At 36.8% G+C, this 16,414-nt stretch overlaps 1 protein-coding gene across 4 annotated transcripts; it reads right to left on the bottom strand.

Moving 5' to 3' along the window:
* Nucleotides 1-4,799: 4,799 nt before the first annotated feature.
* Nucleotides 4,800-15,931, bottom strand: Polr1f (RNA polymerase I subunit F). Of its 4 annotated transcripts, XR_015449362.1 has the most exons (6): nucleotides 15,641-15,931; nucleotides 11,769-11,910; nucleotides 8,928-9,136; nucleotides 8,096-8,500; nucleotides 7,119-7,263; nucleotides 4,800-5,995 (listed from the first exon to the last, which is right to left on the bottom strand). XR_015449362.1 is itself a non-coding variant. In XM_004839579.3 (5 exons), the coding sequence occupies exons 1-5, from the start codon at nucleotides 15,892-15,894 to the stop codon at nucleotides 7,197-7,199; spliced, it is 1,077 nt and encodes a 358-aa protein (XP_004839636.1). In that variant the 5' UTR covers nucleotides 15,895-15,931; the 3' UTR covers nucleotides 4,800-7,196. The 4 variants fall into 4 exon arrangements, 3 of the variants coding, with proteins under 3 accessions (XP_004839636.1, XP_021109802.1, XP_087062807.1); XM_004839579.3 differs by having other exon boundaries at nucleotides 4,800-7,263; XM_021254143.2 differs by lacking the exon at nucleotides 7,119-7,263.
* Between the last annotated feature and the right edge of the window lie 483 nt (nucleotides 15,932-16,414).

The raw sequence follows: 16,414 nt of genomic DNA, 5'->3' as shown, positions 1-16,414 counted from the left end.
TTCTAAACTCAAATGTAGGATTATGGGGAGAGGTAAAAATATTTTTTGTGACATTCTTGTTTGCTACAACAGAGCCTGTCCAGGTGGAAATATTAATTTGATGGAACAAAAGGATTTAGCTCTAAACAATAAAGCAAAACAAAGTAGTGTTGTATGTTATTGGCATGTAGCTTGAGGGGGAATAAATTTTTCTAATTTTAAAGTAGATCTCAGAAGCTCTGTTCTCTCTTGAGAGTGGATTACTTTGATCCTTTCCCTTAATTCCAAAGGGGACAGAACAAAGTTCTACTTGTGATCTTCTGGATTAAAATACTTTGTATTTCCATAATACTCCAGCATTCAAATAGTCAGAGGTTACAAGGAGAAACGGTTTAAAAATTTCATTCAACAAATAAATATTGAATGCCTACTGTGACTAATACTATATTGGTCCTGCAGATTCAGAGGCAACTGGATTAACTGAACTCCTGTTCTCATGGAGAAGAGAGAAGGGATTTCTTGATTTATGGACTACAGAAATCTACAGAGATGGTTATGGATTCCACTTGATTGTAGGAATTATAAATTATTGGTTCACTCCTTCTCTCTGGCTCTGTTGTATATGTGCTTTCCTGATTTTCAATAAGCTTATTATATATGATGGCCAAAGTAATCGCCATCATCTCTGGATCCTCCCAAGAATCAGTGATCTTTATTAGTCTGCCTCTGTGAAAGGCAGATACCTAAACGGCATTAAAAATGCAATTTTAGGGGCCGGTGATGTAGCTCAGTGGTTCCACTGCCTGCTTTGCAAGCACAAGGTCCTGAGTTTGATCCCTGGTATCAAAAAAAAAAAAATGCAATTTTATTAGGTAAAATGCCTGAGAGAAAATGTGAAGGGAACTGGAATAGACAGGGTAAGCTTCTGACCGAGAAGGAAATACAGAGGAAAGGGTAGGTAAGTATGTCAAAGCATTCTAGGTTGTTATGTAATTTACAGAAATTTTGGTACAGGGTCATTGGGAAGTTTCAAGTCAAGTCAAGTCATTGGAAGAGTCTTATCTCCCAGAACAGGTCTGCCTTCATATCTGTGTTGCTTGCGGCCACTAGCTGGGAACAACAGTAGGTAATATAGCCTTGTGCAGATGTGAGGGGCTTCAGAGTGAAGCATTTACCACCCAAAGCTAATTAAGCTACCTGTTTGAAAGTCTGAGAGATTCATTCTCATAGCAGTTAAATGATCCAAGAGATAAGAACACAACCTACTTTCCTACAGGATCAAAATTACTATTCTCAAAGCTTCCACTGCTATCTACCGGTTTAATCACTTGGCTATTTCAAGACCTGTGATTTATGGGATGGGGTCACATGGGGACAGAAGACTGGGCATGATGATTTCACAGGCCAATATGAAACCATGTGGAGTTTACAAAATGATGTTGAAAAAATTATCAGATATCTACTAGTATGAGTGAGTGTAAAACATATAAATATACATCTATGACTTTATATGTAGTGCAACAGGATAATAGCTATTTACAATGAAGATACATAAATTTAAAAACAATAAACCATATAAATGAGCAACATAAAGATAAATTTTCTCAAAAAATCCGTAAAATAAATAGAATTGGTGACTTTGTTTCAGATCAACCTTTTAAGGCTATTTAATAAAGCCTTGGAAAATAAATAGAGCACCTTCATCCACAGTAGATGCCAATAAACCAGGTTTATTATGCAGGAATAATAATGCTATCTTCCTCTGGGGCAAAGCTTGGTCAGTTACAGCTGCACTTTGTTATAAATGACTTGGGTTTGTTGTGGTTTGATAAGTGTCCCCCAAAGGCCCATGTGACAGTAGCCTGTGGCAGTACTGGGAGGTTGCAGAACCTTTAAGAGGTGGGGCCTAGTGGGAAGAGTAAGGTCACCACAGGAGCATGCCCTTGAAGGGGCTACTGGGACCCTCACCTCTGCCTCTCTACCTCCCTCCCTCCCTCCCTCTTTTCCACTTTCCTCCCTTTCTCTGTATGCGTGGCCTCCATCTGGGGCCCTTATATTGTCCCTGTGACACAGTTCAGTGGTGGCAAACCTATGGCATGCATGTTATTGTGTTTGTCTTTAAGACAAATGATGTTAATGTGTGAGTTTCTTTCTAAACTAAAACCTCACTATTCAGGCTTAATCGCAGTGTGGGCACTTTGCAATAAATAAGTGGCTTTTGGGTTGCAGTTTTGCACTCAATCTCTAAAAGGTTCGCCATCACTGACACAGGTCAAGGAAAAATGGAATAAATACGATGCTCATGCTTCATGATGTAAAATTAAGTAGTTTTTGTCCCTAACTTAGGACTCTTACCTTTTATGTTAGCATCCATGAAACTATGGCGAACTTACAAGTACGTTAATATCTCACATTCTTCATACAAACTAGTGAAATGAGTTCAGGTACACAACAGACCACCAACAACAGACAACAGTATCAGTGACCTCAGGATTCTGTAATTGAAAGAAATCTTTAAATCATCTCGTTCCCAATTCAGTGTTCCCATTTTACAGATAAAGAAACACCCCCTAAATAGGTTGGTTAAATTGCTCAAAATAATTCTACCTCAAGGGGCTAAATCAATGTCATTTGGACATAAAGTTCGAAACTAATGCATAAGGAATGAGGTATGAGTTTCAGAATGAGCACTGAAATATTTTGGTAATTCATCTAGAGTTAATATTCTTTCAGCTTCATGCATGTAATTATAAATATTCACACTGACAGAGCCATGGTGTTCTTGATACCTCTAAGATTGTCTTTAACTGGTTATTTGATCTATATACAATTAATACAGGTAGAACAAAGGAACTAAGGAAATCACTCCTCTACACCCATTTGAGTTTGGACAGTACCTAGGGCCATTGTTCCTCCTGTTGTACTGAGAGGGATAAAATAATGGAACAAAAACCCAGGAAATCTTTGAAGCTCTAGCTGAAAGCACATGCACACTGGACCTCCTGGCCTGACCTTCAGCTACCTTTACCCCTCTTGAACCTTATTAAAGGTTCATAGATGTGGACTACGTCTCACACATGTAACTAAGATCAGAGTGAATTCTGTGTGTTGAAAGCTCCTGAGATGGATGACTCAACACCCTGACAATCATTCCTGCCAATCTTACCTAAAGACCCAGGCTGGGTGCCTATCCCTTAAATTTGAAAAGCCTGATTTATCTGTGTGTTTTGCTTTCCTTTTGTCTGTTTCTCTTGTTGTTTTCTTTTTTGTTCATGTCACATTTTTGTCGGTACAGATTTGCCCTGGGCACACATTCCCATGATCTTCAATAAACGTAGCTCCTTTTTACCTACCATTTGACTGTGCACTTGCAGTTCTTTGTCTGTGGTATCCAAGGGCCTGGAGTTAATCAGTTGGATCAACCACTATCTGTGCTGGGATGCAGAATTAACTGGAATTTCTATTATATTAGGCACATGTCGTTACATCTTCCCTTTCTTGCTCATAATCTCATAAACTACCATGTCATTTTATTTACTAATATATGCTAATTTTAAATTCTAAATTATAGTCCCCTATGATAAATCTTTTACCTTCTATTTCCAGCTGTTACTAAGAATGTGGAGAATTTCATCTGTCCTAGTTTCTTCTTGAATCAGTAAGTTCCAGAGCCTTTTCTAACTCTATCTAATCAATGTGGAACTAATTATCCACAACTAAACAGACTGAAGCTTACTTGCTATTGGAATCCTGGATGCAGATTTATGTTTGTTGATTCTGTTTCTATTCTTAATCACTCCAATTTTATAACTAAGTTTATGCCTTACTAAAATTTTTCAAATGTTCATGACAACTTATCCGGCATTAAGATTATCCAGTGTACCAAGTATTTATTTGCAAAAAGTAGAAGAGAAAACAATGACATGAAGTTTTCTATTTCTGCCAAGGAAGAGGTTTGAGAGAGAAAACATTTTAGACCATGTCTCTTACCATTTTGTTTTTGGAAGGGGAGCCAATGATATCCTGAGTTATTTGTCAAACTTTTCATTAATTATTCAGGAAAAATGCCAAAAGCAGTCACATCAAGTACATTATCTATTAGTTTTCAGTTTTGTTCCTGCTACATGGTCTATAGTATCTAAAACAGTGCTTTGCATGTTTTTAAAAATACATTATTTTTAAGTGACTAAAGAATGTATTCTTTTAAAAATGCAATGTATATTGGCACCAAAGAAAATTTCAACTTTCAAAGTGTAAATCAGAGCTTACCTTTGAAGACAACAATCGCCAACACAACAGGAAACAATTAAAAGGTAACAATGAGAATAGAAACTCAGAAATTTATGGGAAGTTTTAAATGTACATTTATAAATAAATCCTGAGTGAAAGAATTCCAAGGTGAAATTTTCGAGTATCTAGACTGAAACAAGATTACTACATTATCAACACTTCAAGGATACATAAAAATCTGAGAGGAAGATGCTAGGATCAAATGCTTATATTACTGAAAATGCTTGAAATGAAATGAGAAAAATTTAATTTACAAAGCTAAGGTGAAGGGCGGGAACCCAAAATATATAAGATTTAATAAAGATTAGTGATTAAGGATAAACACAATAAAAACGGAAAAACCTGGGGTTATTAGTAAGGTCAATAAACCAGACAAAATGTTAGGATGTCTTATCAGACAGGTTACTTTATGTCAACAAGAGCTAGTTAGGACATACATATAATGTCACAAAATCTCACTAATAAGAGAAATGATATATGAAAAGCTTTAAAAGATGAAAACTTTAGTGCTACTGAAGGATGCAACAGAGTGAAGAATCTTAGCATGTTTATTGGTGAGGAAAACTAAATACAGAATACAACTGTGCTGCAATTAAGCTTTCAACTTAGTACAGCTCCAATAAAATCCTCAAAGCATTTTCCAGAGATGAAATCTACTTTTTCAGTAAATCCAAAAGACATTTATAAAGATCAATTGATACAGGGGCTAGGGATTTAGCTCAGTGGTTCCGCTGCCTGCCTCGCATGTGCAAGGTCCCGAGTTTGATCACCCGTACCAAACAAAACAAAACAAAGATCAATTGATACAACTTTGAAAGTGCACAATATTTTAACCAATCTGTACCATAAGGCTATTTCAGTCATGTATTAACTGAAATACATTATAAGAAACATATTTTCACGGTTGTGTACTTTATAAGTGTACTTAGGCAAAATGTAGGCAGCAGCCTTCTTCACACCTAGGCTATCTGGTATACCTATCATCAGAGATGTGGTCTGTCACTGACTGAAACAATACATAGCACATGGCTGTATAAGTTCGCTATGGATATTTCGAAAATTACCACAAACTTATGGCTTAAAAGAACACCTACTCTGTAGCTCAAAGTTGTGTCAGTCAGAAGCCTAACAAGGTTGGGGTGGACTTGCTGCCTGGGGTTTCACGAAGACTGACATTGAGATGTCAACTAAACTCTTACCTGGAGGATCTAGGAAAAAAATATCTACTTCCTTGATCATTCTTGCTACTGGCAGAACTTGGTTCCTTGTGGATGTACCGTTTTCCTACTGGCGGTTGGTAGGAATAGCTCTTAGCATCTCTAGCCCATGCCAAATGGCCCCCTCCATCTTCGGTTAGAAAGATTCTCCCTTCTATCAAGTTTTTCTCATGTTTCAAAACTCTCTCACTTCCTCTTCTACCACCAGCTGCAGAAAATTTTCTGATTTTAAAGAGCTACATATGATTTGGATAGGTCCAATTGGATTCCTACCCCTTTGCTAAAACTTTTGTGCTATATGACATAATGTAGTCCCAGAGGGAAAATTTTTATCTTCAGTCATGAGTATTAGGATGATAAATCTTCTTTCTTTTTTTTTTGGTACTAGGGATTGAACTCGGGTCCTTAGCTTGCGAGGCAGGCAGTGGAACCACTGAGCTAAATCCCTGGCCCGATAAATCTTCTTTCTTCATAGTGTTTAAAATAAAACAACTGGGCAGAAGTATCACCTGAAACAAAATAATAACAGAGTGGGAATTTGCTTTTGTTAAGTCATAATGTATTTTTCAATGACTACCATAAACTGGGTATCTTTCTTGGTATAAGGAATGCAGTTAGAATTGTTTCACTTCAAATTAATTTTCTGTATTGTCCAACAATCATAAATTTGAAGTACACATTTTGTGGATATTTCACTACATTAAATCTTGGTAATATTTTTTATTTCAACTTTTTTTCAACACACACTTTACTCTGATTAGGACTCCAAAGAAAGGTAATGTAAGATCATGTACAATCTTTAACCTTTATAGAAAAATAAACTGAAAACATGCTACAGTTAGTATTATTACTTAACTGACTATACAAAAATAGTTATGACTTCACCAGTATAAAACTTGCGACAGATTACATTTTTTGTACATCGTGAAAACCTTCTATGTACCTTATACTAACAACATATCACAATTTGGACAAGCCATTTCAAAAACTCAACAGTCACATAACTCTTAACTGTAATGAGAGAAAAGACACTAGCCTGCATATTTCTTCTATCTGGCACATCTACTTATAGACAGTTGTTGTGAATTGTCATCAACTTTCAAAGTCTCCATCATAGCCTTATAGATTAGATGAAGTATACCATTAGCAGAATTTGGTCATTATCAAACATTAAACTGAGACTAGTGCTATGTCTGGTACCAGATAAACAGCAACAAAAGTGGCAGATCATGCATCCAACTGCAGACACAAACATAGGTAACAGGAGTGGCTGATCTTTTTCTTCATTGTATTTGGCACAATTACTAATTTTCTGTATTTCCGTACTTATACTGTATATGTGAATGTATGCGTATATACATGTTTCTCTTTTAATACTACACTCTGTACAAGAAAGAACTATAACTATCTTATTTTCTGTTATGTACTCAGGCCTCAATGAGGTCAAATATCGATTAAATGCATGGCCATGTATTGTCATTTCATTATTGTGTTTTCCAATTAGTCATGACACATTCCCACATTCCACATTTTCTTAGTAAGAGGAGTAACGACTATCTCCTTGTCAAACACTTTCTAATAGCCTACCCTGATCCATAAAAAGTAATCGTACCCAGATGTGGTAGTACACACCTGTAATCCCAGCTCTCTGGGTGAGGCAGAAGGATCACAATTTCAAGCGCTGCCTGTATAACTCAGCAAGACCTTGTATCAAAAAGGGGGTGGGATGGGGATGGAATACAGCTTGGTGCAAAGGCCCTGGGTTATATCTCCAGTACTGAAAAACAAAAAAATTTCCCACTAGTCAGAATGTTATTTATCTTGTCTTCATCATATTCTCTTCCTCCAACACAACAAAATCAGAATGACTGAGGCACAAATGAACAGTAAAAGAACTGCTTATATCCATCTCTCAAGAATTAAACCACATAGACAAACATGGAAAGATGTAACAGTGAATAATGTTTCTCACCGGACATTCAACAGTGGCATAGTATTTAAGAGCTCTAGAGACTACAAAGGCTCCTTTGGCAATCTTTATGTTAAAACAACAGAAATACTGTAGCTATGATAAAAGAAAACTAAAAACTGGAAAATGTACTGAGCTTTTTTTTTTTTTTTTGGTACCAGGGATGGAACTCAGGATCTCGTGCTTGCCAGGCAGGAGCTATGTCACTGAGCTACATTCCCGGCCATGTACTGAGTTTTTTAAAAAAGCAAACTAAAAACAATGTTTAACTAAAGAAAAAAACCCATTACCAGAAAAAAAAGTATTTATTCCATAAAGTCTTTTTGCTAATCTTGAGGGTATAAAAATAATTTTATGTAGAGTGTAACATCTGGAAAAATGTAAGAATCGAGAATGAGAGCAGCACTTACCATTTTCTATACACAATAAAATGGTACTTTAATATTGCTATCACCTAAACCCATTTATAGTGAGTTTTGTGATTTTAGCACAAAAATCCTCCAACTACTACTTGAGTGTTCCCTGTTTTATAAACTGTTAGCACACATAAGCATTTCATATTATTCAAAACATTTATTTATCTTTTCTGTGTAAAGCTTGACAAATGTTATCATACTAAAAATGTCCTAAAGAAAATTACTTTTTTTTTTTCTTCTTAGGTGAGCATTCCAGAACTGGGGTAAGTTCAGCCTCTTCACCGTGTTTTCTTTTCTTTTTTTTCTTTTTATGGTCACTTTGGTAACCACTGGAGTCACTGCCTTGGAAAACAGGGTCCTGATCCTGATACTCCTGGTGCTTTTTCTTCTTTTTTTTCTTCTTTGGCTCTTCCTCCCAGAGGTCATTTACGTTATTACTAATCTGCAGGTCTTCCTCTTCTTTTGGAGTCACATCTATTATATCTGCTAGTTCTGTTACACTGACATCCATTTCATCTATTTCTGGGGCTTTCTTCTTTTTCTTTTTCTTCTTTGGAATTTTTTCAACAGCCTCCTTTGTGACAGTTTCTGCTACTTCTTCAGAAATTTCAAAGCACTTGGATTGTAAACTATAAAAAAAGTTAAAAAACTATCAGTAACGAGGAAAAATAATGAGACGAAGAATATATTAATAGACAAAGACTTTCTAAGTAACAACAGTATAAGATACAAAACAATGACATAAATTTCAAATATTCTATCCTCTCATCCCTCACCCTACTAATATGTCCATGGGCCATCAAACTGTTAAATTCAATGCTAAATTATCATTAAATGTTAAATTCTGTTTCCATAGTATTGCTCCAGAAGTCAAAACATGATTTCTAAGTTTTGGTTTGGTTTAGAAGACTTTAGTCCCTGACATTAAATTCAGGCTTATAGGGCAAACACGGAACATTTGATAAAGAAGAAATATAATTCCTGTATATATCACAGCAATGGAGTTTTTCTGTCTACTAGGTCAATCTTTCTTTCAAATATGATGAACCAACCAACCTAGTGATGCTTAGTTTTCCTCGAATGCAGAATACTCCAGCAGCATCTGAGTCTAGACGAAATACTTCAAATTCTAGTTCATCACCCACGTTTACCTCCACAGTGTGCCACTGCTCAGCTGACATTTGCTCAGGCTTAGGAATGGAGGCATTAAAACATCCATGTACTAGACAGCCAATGTGGCTAGAAGACACTTTATTAACTATACCCTGGGAAGAAAGAAGAAAGAACAGAATATCATGAAGAGATGCAAAGAATTAAAGGGTGAGTAAAATTTTATAAGATTCAAACTGATCTTTACAGAGAATATATCAAATTAATTGTATTTTACATGGAAAAATTTTAATTCAATTACAATTTACTATATGCCATACCAAAACATAACTTTGACATACTATAGAATTTTCAGAAAGCTCAAACTTTATTAAGTAATTGCATGTCAGTTGTTTAACTAGATAAACAAAAGCTAATCAATTAAGTTGGCCTGCTTCAAACAGGCCTTCTTCAAACAAAAAAACTCCTAGGCCCCCCAAACAGGACTGCCTTGGGACTAGACTGCTCTATAATGTATAACCCACAGTGAAACCAAGCAGAAAATACTGTAATACAAACTACATGTGAAAAGACCTCAAGGTAAGAAGCATATGCTTTTTATCCCTGGGATCCACATTACATTTCTGCATAAAAGTACATTCTTGAATGATTCAATTTAGCATGATATATATAAGCAGTCCTATTAGACAACTTTATCCTTTATAAATCTTGAGCATGGCCTTTCAGCTAAATCACAAAAACAATGAAACAAAAGTGGGTGTTGCACAATTTTTAGACCCAGGACAACGGCACAGCAACAGAAACCAAATACTCTAGCACTCATCCACTGGCCCCAACGGTAGACTGCCACTATCCACTACAAGGGAAAAGGTGAAAAAGAGTGAGTCCCAACAAGCTCTATCTATCACAAATAGCTAAGTATTTTGTCTTCACAGTGGGCTGACTTCAGAGAAGGAATGCATTGCATTGTACATCCTAACAAACTTAGGGCACTGTAGCTGGGTACCATCAGCAGCAGAAGAAACCTGTTGTCTGAGTTTATACTGATTATTGGGGCTTCAATACAGGTCTTTTAAAACACAGAAACAAATGTAGAATGCTCTAGTATTTTTAAGCATAATATTTAAACTATTCATACCTTTAGTATGAAGACTAGAAAACAAAACAATTAAAAATAATAAGTACATTGATATGTTAAGCAATAGGACATATAGAAAAATGTAAAATAGGAAAAAAGAATGGAGCATTTGAGTTCTTGTGAACACCATTAAAAAAATGAAAGATCTATATAACTGACAATCTAAGGAAGAGATAAAGGTAAAAGGCATATGGATTGGTCAGCTTTCCCACTGCTAAACAAAACACCTGAAACCTCCAATTCAAAGGAAAAGAGGTTTATTTTGGCTCATAGTTTCTGAAAGTTCAATCCAAGGTCACTGGCTGCAAAGTAGAAACATCACAGCTAAAAGGTGTGCCAGAACAAAGCTGCTCACTTCATGGTGACAAGGAAATAGGACAGGAGAAGAAAGAAGAAAGAAGAAAGAAAGAAGAAAGAAGAAAGAAGAAAGAAGAAAGAAGAAAGAAGAAGAAAGAAGAAAGAAGAGGAGGAGGAGGGACAGACAGACACTCTCCAAAGGCAAGCCACTTCCAACTGGATCCCACTTCCTAACGGACATTCAGTTATGAACACCAATGGGTTAATTCACTGAGTTTTTAGCACCCCCATGATCCAATCACCTTTCCAGGAGTCTCTTAATGGAGTCAACCCAGTTAATGGTCACAAGTTACCTGCGTACACAGAAAACCATTCAATGGAGTAAGAGTAGAAAATTTCCCAAATCTTTGGAAAGACATGAATATTCAGGTCTAGGAAGATTCTAGAACCCCATATAGAAACAAATAGAAAATAGTTTCTCCATGACATATACTAAAACTGTCAAAAAATACTAGAAAAAAGAATGCAAAATTCTGCAAGAGAGGAGTGTCACATTTAACAGCAAACTTATCAAATGAAGAGCAGAGCCCTAAAAGGTCAGGAGGGCACAGATAGAACAATGTACTTCATGTCCTGAAAGAAAATAATTGAGAACCAAGATTACCACACTCAACCAGCCTATCCTTCTTAGAAGTAAAGGAAAAGAACTTTCCAAGGTAAGTATAAATGAAAGAAATTTTCAGTAACTAGATCAGTCTTATAATAGATTCTTAAGTGAATCTAACACTCAGAAATGAAAGAAAGATACCATCACAAGAGCAGAAAAAAGAGTAACTACCACTAGAAGAGCAAATACACTAAAAGAGAAGGAAGAATCAAGCATTATCAATACAGTAAACTTATCAAACCACAAAGAGGCATTAAGGAGGAAGACATGAACAAAGAATATTCAAAACAACTAGAAGAAATGTCAACAAAATGACAGGAAAAAGTCCATACCTTCCAATAGTAACTCTGAACACAAGTGGATTTAATTTTCCAATCAAAAGACACTCACTGGGAACCCAACAATATTCCAATACGCTGCCTGTAAGAAAGCCACCTCATCTGTAACAATACACAGGGACTCAAAGTAAAAAGGATGGAAAATGAAACTTAAACCAAATGAAACCCAAAAGCAAGGAGTATCTATACTTATATCCAACAAAACATATTCATAGAAAATAATTTTTATGTACCCACAATATGTGAATACCCCCCACATAAATATTTCTGAGTATGCGTATAGTCTCTTTAAGTTTTCTAAGTTACATAATTACGCAAAGAAAGCTAGGGAAAAATAATATACATACCATAAGCTTTTGCCCTGGTTCAGGGCAGAAAACAACAAAATCTGCTTCAATGTTAAGATGAATATGTCCTTGATCATCATAAATATCTCCTAGTTCACCCACAACTTTGATGTTATCATACGCAACAGGGACACCTAAAAGGCTGTTAAAAAAGAAAAAAGAAGAAAATGATACCCTGTACCCTTTTTTAAAATAGGCTATTATTATACTGATGACTTACTCTAAGAGTTCAAAAAGTATACATCACCTGACTATACCAGCCATGTCAAAAACATATACTGTATGCCTATTTATAACTTTAGCAGTTCCTCTTCATCAAAAGCTTTCAATGTGTTAATTGAGTTAAACTGAAATAAACTGCCCCTTCTTCCTCATTTGAATTAGTCATACTAGAGAGAAACAAAACGACTTAGGCAAGGAATCCTATTTCTGTAGGACTGAACACAGACAATTTTGATATTATCTACCATCCACCATTTGCAAATTTCTGTATTTGACAGCGTGTATTAAAGGAAGCATTAAAGTTGAAGACATGGAATATTATTGCTAATGAATTAATGATTAAACAAAAATCCCAAACTGCAACTCTTGCTAGTAAATGGAAATGTCAAGATACACAACTACATGATTTATTGAGAACTGACTTTAACACTTTAGTATTTCACACTCAGGATTAGCAAAAAACTATTATTGCTAAATATCATTTTTTAACTATGCAGGACAATCTGGTGGCTTCACTACCACACTACTTACTGGGGAAAATTTCCCTGACTCCCCAGAGCAAAGCTAAAACCACTCTTTTACTTCATGTACAAATTTATCACTGTTCTGAATCTAGCTTTACAGAATCTATCTGTATATATGTTTGGTTTCCACACACAAATCTCAGGCTATTGATATAAAATACTTTTTTGTTGGATTCAAATTTCTAGTATGATAAGCATAGAAAAAGAGAAAGAATTTATGGTAATGACTCAGAGGAAGGAACTTATCAAATTAGGAGTCTTCTTCAGGAAAGCACTCTTGAGTTGTTACTTTATGCATGTGGCTTTCCTAAGTAGAAAACATACTATCAGTAAGATGGTAAGATGATCTTCGACACTGAAAAGGTGAGAGGGTAACTGCCAAAATTGACTGAAAAAATTAAAATATCATTTCCTCTAAGAAAACTTCTCTACTATCAGACAGATGATTCTAAAGTGGAAGGAGCATTACTTTTTTCCTAGGAAGTAGTTGGGAATTTGTGGTACTATTTACACTTGTTACAAACATTCCAAAAGCCAGGGAAGAGAGTCTGCTATGTACATAGAACAGTTCTGTACAACGATGGAAAATCCTTAGTTTCATGCAACTTTTGAATATGGAGACAAACCTGTTAATGAATAGCTGGGCAAAGAATTTAACTTTTTAAAAACAAATATATTAACATTAAGTCAACTCTGCATAGTTTTAATATATATTAAAAATTTTCAAGAATGGATTATTATGTAAATTCAGAGGCTACTTTGTATGGGACTGTAGCAAGAATCACTCAAGTATTTCAGAAGAGCACTGATGACAGGAGAAACTGTATTGTCTTGAGTTGTCAATGCCAACTGTCTACAACAATTCACATTTTAACTACCATATTCACAATGATTATGTAGAGGTGGAGGAAGTATCTAACTTTAGTCTTCCCAGAGTTTCCATGCTTGAGCATCATGCTGAAACACACAACCGAGTATAGAGTACTACAAATTATTGCTTATAAAAGGGTAGAAGAAAATCAACAAAATATCAAGAACAAGTCCATACCCTGCAATTGTATCTCTGAACACAAATGGACTTACTTCTCCATTTAAAAAGACCAGAAGTACCAAGACCTTACAGGATCAGCCTTGAATAGTGAATGTAATGATAGAGCCTAAGGCCAAAAACACTTTTGTGTAAATCTACTCAAATCTTTATGAAAACAACTTAGCATGTAACTTACTAAAAGCCATCCAGTATGCAAAGACAGGAACCCTAACACTACATTATCATTATATAACTCTTTCTCTTTTTATATATTTTGTTTTCTCAAAAACTCAAGTCAGGCAAAGTGGTGCTTCCTTGAGGTACTTAGGGAACAATTACATCAAATTTAAGGGATGTTTACACTTAACATTTAAAACTTCTTTCCAACTAGTACTACGAGAGAACATTTGCTATCTTGAAATCACTTAAAGCCTATGCAAGATACCTAACGGTTTTTGTTTTGTTTTCCCTGAATGGCCTCTCAAAGATACAACTTAGAAGTTATAATGTGAATTTAGTAAACTAATTACTTTTCCTAAGCATACAGCCCAAGGTTGAAACGGATTTTTAAACAACTCCTGTCACTAGGACAGGCGGAGAGTCTGTCAAATAGGAGATGCTGCTTAGATGACTAATACGACAGCCATTCTCAATTCGCCCCTTTCCTCAGCCTTTAAACAAAGAGTAGACCTACTGATGCTACACAGGATTTCCCCCACAAATCTGAAAACAAACTGTAAATTGTATGTGGTTCTTTGTTGGTCTTACAATGCCTAATATGTTCAATGTTTTGTCCCTCATCAATAATACTTAGCTTGATGTGTGGTGCCAAACCTTCGCTGAAGAAACAGGCTACATCAGCATATGCCACCAGAAAAAGGGAAGAGGAACCAGGTCTGTTCAGAGTACAGCCCAGCTATCTAGCTCTCTATGTACAGTTCTGTATAGTAGTTCCTATCTACTGCCCATCTACTTATGCTACTCTTTTTGCCTGAAATGCTACCATCTCAACATATCTTCCATAAAGAAAGGTCACAAGATCCAATAAACTCCTTTTCTTACTGTAACTTAGATTTCTGTCAAATTTCAAAAACGCACTGGATTTGTCTTACCTGAGTATCTCCACTAAGGCTTAAAGCTCCTTGAGATGAGGACACTTTTACTTTTACATTCCAAGTCTCGAGTAGTACTACAGATATAAAACAAATACGTTTTGGTGCTTAGAGGAAGCTATGTATTCTAGACACACTTGGGGAGGGAAGGGCAGGATCCATTGAGAAAGAAGTGAAAACTCTGGATAATTTGCCTAATGAAATTCAAAGGAAATTCCTGCAATTCTTGAGGGTTCACAGAATTAAGGGTCACCTGTAAATCCTGGGGGATCCATTCCCCCAAGTTCCTGAACTCTTCTTTTGACCCACAGTATTAGAGGAATAGCAAGACGCATCTCCACTTGTAATTCTGAGTTTTGAAGTTATTTTTGAACTACTTAATGTAAACGCACTTTTTTTGGTTTTATTTCCAGGACCAATAGGCTCGTCAATTAGACTAAACTGTTTTTAAACAAAAAGTATTTCCTTGATCCTTAACCATGTCCAAGAGAACCCAGGGAAATTATCAGGGCTAAAGAACAATAACCGCCTACATTTTAAAATGAAACAGTTCTACAAATGCTTACGTGCATTCTGTGGAAAGAGAGAATTTATTTAAGTATAGGTATCAACTTTTCATCGTCGAATGAGAAAGCATCGTGAAGGAGCTAAGTTAAATGCCAACTAGAACTCGGCCTACTGGGTCTCCCAAACCTGGTTTAGACTCATCTCCTTCTGCTGACATTTTCGCTTCACCTGTAAATTTTCTTCCCTGTCTATGAGAGGGCCCCTGGCAGATCTCGACGTGGGCAGCACTGCCTCTCTCGGCGGACTTTAGAAAAACCTCGGACAAAACTCCGGATGGCCGGTGCGACCTTTCCACTTCTCGCCTTTTTGTTAAACCATCAGCCTGTGCATCCGCTGCTCTTTCCTGTGCCTAGAAGGGGCGTCAGGCTACGCTTTGGCGTTGTCAGCTCCGAGAAGGAAAAGGGAAGAGACAGGTACCTCTCGGAATAGCGCAAGAGCTCTGCATCTAGCTGCTCTCGGATCCCGGTGCGTTTCCGGTTGAGATAGCGGGGCGACAGGGCGATGTGCCTTCTGTGTGGCCCAGCCACAAGGCACGAGTAGCGGCTGTTCACCAGCGCACAAGCAGCAGCATAGGTCGGCAGCTCCAGGCAAGGAAGGGGGCCGGCCGGTCCTACCACTCGCCCTTCCGAGGCCCCCTCGGGCAGCAGCGCCTCGGAGGGACCAGCAGCCATGCGGATGGTGAGGATACTTGCGTCGCGCACCAGTGACGTAAGCACAAGCGCGTCTTCTCAGACGCGGGATTTACATTTACGTCTTGCGCCAGCTACCACGCCCCTAGGGATTTTATCTCCGTTCACTGCATTATGTAGGTCTGACCAGCAGAGGGCAACCGTTCTTTCGCGCTTGGAAGGACTGAGCGTGGAATTTGTGCTACACACAGAGCATGCGTCAGGCCAACCCTCTCATTTTTTTTTTTTTCTTTTTTTTTTAGTACATGTTTGGGATACGTAATGAATACATTCATCATGAGGAGTTGGTACAGGTAGATATCGCATTGTTTCTTTAAGGGGCGGACAAACGTGTGTTTTCACAAACGTCCTCACCACATTTAGTATAGGGGCAATGGGCTGTCAACCTTGACCATTTCCACTAACATGTTTTGCTGGAATTGTACAAGCTTGGACTGTACAGAAAGTTTAAAAAATTATGAAGTATATTTAATACGATCCTATGCAGCAGCCCACATGCTTC

This window comes from Heterocephalus glaber, unplaced genomic scaffold (genome assembly GCF_053883595.1).
Source record: "Heterocephalus glaber isolate CG9 unplaced genomic scaffold, H.glaber_assembly_v1.0 deba00000676, whole genome shotgun sequence".
In the NCBI taxonomy this organism is placed as follows: Eukaryota; Metazoa; Chordata; class Mammalia; order Rodentia; family Bathyergidae; genus Heterocephalus; species Heterocephalus glaber.
Note: the sequence above shows the minus strand (reverse complement) of the source record. Positions and strands in the feature narration are given on the sequence as shown.